Source organism: Apteryx mantelli, chromosome 28 (assembly GCF_036417845.1).
Source record: "Apteryx mantelli isolate bAptMan1 chromosome 28, bAptMan1.hap1, whole genome shotgun sequence".
Lineage (NCBI taxonomy): Eukaryota > Metazoa > Chordata > Aves > Apterygiformes > Apterygidae > Apteryx > Apteryx mantelli.
The window spans coordinates 7,292,469-7,297,781 of NC_090005.1; the positions used below are offsets into that span (position 1 = coordinate 7,292,469).

The window sequence follows — 5,313 nt, forward strand, 5'->3', positions numbered from 1 at the left end:
TGCCCTGTCCAGTTCGCTGCTCACTGTTCTCCCCCTCACCCATGCAATAAGACGATTTTGTCACGTCTGGGTTTATGGCAGTCCTACAGCCCCCTCTGGAGCCTGGTTCCTCTCTGGGGTTGCAGGTTATGCCCCCTGCACAGGACACAGCCATACTCCCAGGGGTAGGTCGGAGCAGGGCTCCCCACCCAGCCTGCTAGAGATTTTGCAGCAAGGTGTTGTTCCCAGGCGGCAGAGTAAGGAATGGGGAGAAGTGGTAGCAATAGCAGGGACACCTGTTCATAGACGAAATACTACTGTCCAACGAGAAGCAGGGATCGTGGGGAAAGATGTGAAACGCCAGTGAGGCAACCGCCCTGCACTCCCCAAAGGCCAAGCAGTGGTGTGCAGAAGAGCAGGCATTTGTAGCTGAGGAGGCACAGACAATGGTGGAGGAGAGAAAACCACAGCAGGGGCATTTCAGGCACGGTGAGAAAAAATGTGCTTCTCCCTTTGCTCCGTTAGTGGTGTCATTTCTGGCAGCTCTGCTCCCTTGAGGTTGTGAGGTCTTTTTTTGACTCTCTCTCTCTCACACACAAAGTGACGATCGGGCTCAGCATGCACCTCGGGTGTCTTGTCCTCGCTGCCTTCCTGTGGCAACCACTGGCTAAGCTCTGACTTTTACCTGAGGCATCGTTCCTCTTTTCTATGGGAAACCCTCGCCTCCTCTCCGCCTCCCCCCCACCCAGGGCTCCTCCCCATATATGCCTCTGCAGGGAGATGGTCTTGTATAATGGGAAAATGCTGGGAAATGTTGGCTCCTGTGTGCTTTTGCATGAATATTCTCAGGACATTGTTGCTGTTGGAAAGGAAAAGACGAGAGAGAGAGAGGAGAAGCCTGTTGCAGGGCAAGGGAGAGGGAGCCTTCTCCCCTGAGGTGTTTGCATCCTGTCATGGTTTGCATCCTGAAGCCTTTCCCCACACGCTCACTAACTCTCCCTTTCTTCCAGGTGCCATGGGCCAGACCACTGTCACTGAGCAGGAGGGACCTTGGGGTGTTCTCATGCTGGCGGGGTCAGGAACATGTCTGTGTGCACACCGGGTCTCGCTGAACTGCTTGGAGAGCTCCTCTGCCCTCAGAGACAGGCCTTGGTCAGGCAGGAGCCTGGAGAGAGCTGAGGAGTGTCTGCTGTTGGCTCAGGAGATCTGTGGGCAGGGAGTGTGTGGCAGGGTGAGGAGCAGAAAAGGGCTGTGACACTCCTGACCTGTGCATGGTACGAGGTTTCTTATGAAGGGGTGTCGTGAAAGGAGCAATGCACTTCACTCGTAAGAGGGAAGCAACACTACGTTTATTGCAGTAAGAGAGCGACTTAACAAAGTTCAGTCGTAAATAAGAACGATTTAACGTGGTTTGATTGGCAAGGTTCACTCAGTTATTTACTGCCTGAAGGACAGGGTCTGATGCGTGTGCAACAGAGACCATCCAGTCGAGTCACGAGGTTCAGTCTGGACCCCCTTGCTCTCTAAACTCCTCCGAAGAGGAGCCTAGGTGCAGCTGAATCCAGTCTTAGTCTCAGACTTGGTCAACGGTTTATGTCTAAGGAATTTTCTGTGCTATCAGTCAGGGATATAACTCAGGAAAATTTCACAAAGTTCGCAGAAGTTCAGCATGCTGTTAATCACTTACCGAGGATCTGTCGTGGGTAAGGAATCTCCCATTCTCGAGGAGTGACCCTGAGAGGTGCTCCTACTCAAAAGGAGGTTCTGCAGTGCAGCCTGCTGCCGTGCAGGAGAGCTCAATGGGCTCTGGGCTGCCCCCTATTTATGGGGGGGAGATGATTGACTCATAGTCATATTTGCATACTAGACGGGCCTTAGTAGGCACATGCTCACCTAGCCCCCACATATGTATTGTTTGCAGGGAGGTCAGGCTAAGGGGGAGAGAGAGCACCGGTGGGGGGGGAAAGGAGCACACCGTCACAAGGGGCTGTGTTTCAGTGTCTGCTGAGCAGGTCCTGAAGGCTGTCAGGGAAGTTGTGGCCGCCAGTGCTCTGCCTGCGGAGGGGCAAGAGCCTTCTCGTTTCTCTGCTGGGGCTGCTTGTTACTTCTGTGCCCTTCCTTTCCTTCCCCCCAGGCACTTCCCAGCCACTCTCTCTTGCCCATCTGCTGATGTTCCTTAGGCTTCATCTCCTTTCCTTTGGTGAGACCTCAGTCTCCCCTCTCTCTCCCCTCTCCCCACCCAGAGCAAGAGAAAACCCCTTCCCCAAGAGCCTGTGGAGCCACTCACTTCCCAGGGCCTCCTGCAGTCCTGGGCTGCTCACTCATGACAGCAGTGGTCAGGCTCCCTGTCTGCAGGACATGCTCCACAGCCAGCAGGGTGTTTCTGGGTAGAGATTCAGCGAGGCAAGGACCGATGGCCACTGGCTCTGCAGCAGCTGGGGATGTCTTCCTCAGCTCCAAGGCACAGTGCATGAAAGGGGCCCACTGCAGTGTGTCCGTCCCTCCTGTTCCTCCAGGAAAAGTGAAGGGTGCCACTGTGCCCCAATCTTATCCTTCCCAGAGTATTCCTCCGTGGATAGCTGGGCAGTGCCTCCACAGAGGGAAGGATCGCACAGAGGCTTGTATGCAGAAGAACTTTAAAAATTCTGCAGAGGGAATCAAGGTTGTTCTGAGAGGAGGCTGCTGGCGCAGGGAGCATTGTGTGCAGCGGAGAGTTTGCTCCCCGTGACGACAGCAGAATTCCCGGAGGGTCTGCATCTGCGCACCCCACCGAGGGAGAGGGGCCAGCAGGTCCCCCCAAGCTGGCCTTGTGGGTCCTCATGGCCCAGGGGAGCAGAAGACAACAAAGAAAAATGGAGGGAAAGGAGGGAGTGGAAGAAGGGAAAGAGAAGCGTTGGCCTGGCTATGTTTTCAGAGTGCCCAGAATGCCCAGGCTATGCCCACAGCACCCAGAGGTGATGGGGACTCCCTCACAGCTGGGGATGCTGCCAACAGCAGCAGAGGTGGAGGATCCCACAACGGTGTTCTGCGGGAAGGAGCTGAGGATGGTGCCAGGAAGAATCACCACCATGGGAGAGGGCTGGATGACAACGATGGAGGCCTGGCACTGCCTGACACAGGGCTCGTTGCAGCTGTTGGCCAGTGGGGTGGGGCCGCAGGGCTGGCATGGCTGGCACTGGTCGTAGCAGGACATGTCTGGGGGCTGGAGGTGCACCTGCGAGGGAGGGCAGGGAGCAAGCAGAGCACAGGGGCATGTGAGGAGCAGCCTGTGACCCTGACACGAGGGAGCCCAGGCACCTGCTGGGCCGGGAGATGGAGGCTGTGTGAGTAGCCTGAGTGCCCTGACTCTGCCAAGGTTCTGCAAAGAGCTGCTAGGCCCAGGATGGCTTCTGCTTAGCCTATAGCTGAAGGGCCACCTCAGCAAAGTCCCAGCCTCTCTCCTTGCCAGACCTTCTACTCCCTTCCCCCACCCACGACAAGTACCTCAGAGCACCAGCGTAAGACAGAAGAGCATGTTCCAGCTGAGATATTCACTGAAGCAAGACCTCATCCAGAAGGAGGAGGTGGAAGACTCACCAGGTTCCCAGTGAAAGGAAGGCAAGGGAAGTGGATGAAAGAGCAAGGAGAAAACGCAAAGCCAGCACAGAGGAGAAGGAGGAGGAGGAGAAAGGACTTCACACTCACCTGGTTCGCTCGGAGGAGGAGGTGAGGGAAGTGGAAGAGAGAGCAAGGGAGTCGGGCTGCCTGTTATACTGGGCCTGCACTGCCCCAGGCACAGTGGCACCCTTTGCAGAAGGGACAATTTGCTAAGATGCTCATAATGCATGGAAAACATCCCAGCTAATGACATGGGCTGTGTTGTTGCTTCCCTGCAGGCTGCCTTTTCATTTCCTGGTTCATGCCATGCCTATTCTCTCAATGGAGGCTTCTTTTGAGTGACAGGATGGGAGGCCCAAGGATTGCCAGAATAGAAATCCATCGGTGTGGGAGAAGCCCAGAGAAGCCGGGAAAAACCTGCGGAGGGATCCCGTTCAGGCCGGTGACCTCAGCCTGGGACACTCCTGTGGGGCTGTTTGTGGCTCTGTTCTCAGGAAGAGGCACAGCTGCTGCCCACCCTGCAGTCTCTGCATGGGTGCCCAAGGTCTCCCGTGCATGAGCACATGCCATGTCCTTCTCTCAGCCTCCCTCCCAGCTCCCTCCGATGGCCCTTAGTCCGCACCTCCACAAGCAGGCAAGCTGTGCTGCTGGGTTTCATGTCTCTTCCGGTAACACATCCCCCAGGAGAAATCTACTGACCTGTTTTGTCCTCCTCTGGGCAGTCCCCGAGAGTCCTCAAAGAGTGCTGTCAGCTTGTCTGGGGCCTTGTCCTACCCGGAGCACTCCAGTGCTCTTTCCTCAGCTTTTCTTCTGTGAGCGCCTCTTGGCATTTCTCCCCTACCCTCCTGTGTGCTTTTATGAACTAGTGTTTGTGGCAGTGTGTTACCAGAATGTGTGATGGACTGCATGCAGGCCTCTGTGCTCTTATGCACGTGTGTACACACACCTGTGTGCATGTACCTGATGTCTGCCTGTGTATACATGCATGAGCTCATGTTTCTGAGCACACGTGTGTTTGCATGTGCATGTGTGAGTGCATTCATGTAACTTTAAGTGCATGCATGCTTGTGCACGCTTGCTTGTGCCTCTACCTCTGTGTATGCTTGCCATCACTGCAGTGAGCTACCCTCCCCCATGGCCTGCCTTGGCTGGGCCTCCCCACAGCCCAATCCTACTTGCACCTGTCCTGGCTCAAAGGCGTCCCACATCCTGGGAGGAGTGTGATGGTGCTGCCTGATGGGCCTCTGCCCTGCCCTGCTCTCGGCCTGACTGTGGGGCTTCCCAGTCTCTCAGGTGTTTCCTCAGGAAGGGCGGCAGGAGAAGAAAGCATCAGGCCACATGGGCCTCAACTCTCCACTCTGTCCTGGGCCTATATTCCTGGCAGAGAAGGAGCCTCCCTACCAGCAGCAGGGCCACCCCGGCTCTACTGCCCCAGTAGACACATCCACGTTGGCGGGTGTCAGAGTAGCACTTCCAGCGCTGTGTCCGATGAGCGCCTCTGCCTTCTGGCAGCAAAGGAAGGCCAGTCCTGGAGGACATGCAGAACAACAGCCTTCTCACTGCCTGCATCACTGGCATCTTTCACCTCCCTCCAGGTGAGCACATGCAGAGCATGGAGGCTTCTCTCTATTCCCAGGGAACTGCTGGGTCACATACAGAGAGCCCTTGATTGCGGTGTGCTTCTCCCCAGCTACCCCGTGCTGTGGCATGGCCATAAGATGCCAGGCAGGGCAGGAT

At 56.1% G+C, this 5,313-nt stretch overlaps 1 protein-coding gene across 1 annotated transcript; it reads right to left on the reverse strand.

The window, feature by feature from the left end:
• Positions 1-2,881: 2,881 nt before the first annotated feature.
• LOC136994353 (feather keratin Cos2-3-like) lies at positions 2,882-4,784 on the reverse strand. Its single transcript, XM_067311811.1, has 2 exons — positions 4,752-4,784; positions 2,882-3,193 (listed from the first exon to the last, which is right to left on the reverse strand). Exons 1-2 carry the CDS (start codon positions 4,782-4,784, stop codon positions 2,882-2,884), a joined length of 345 nt encoding a protein of 114 aa, XP_067167912.1.
• Between the last annotated feature and the right edge of the window lie 529 nt (positions 4,785-5,313).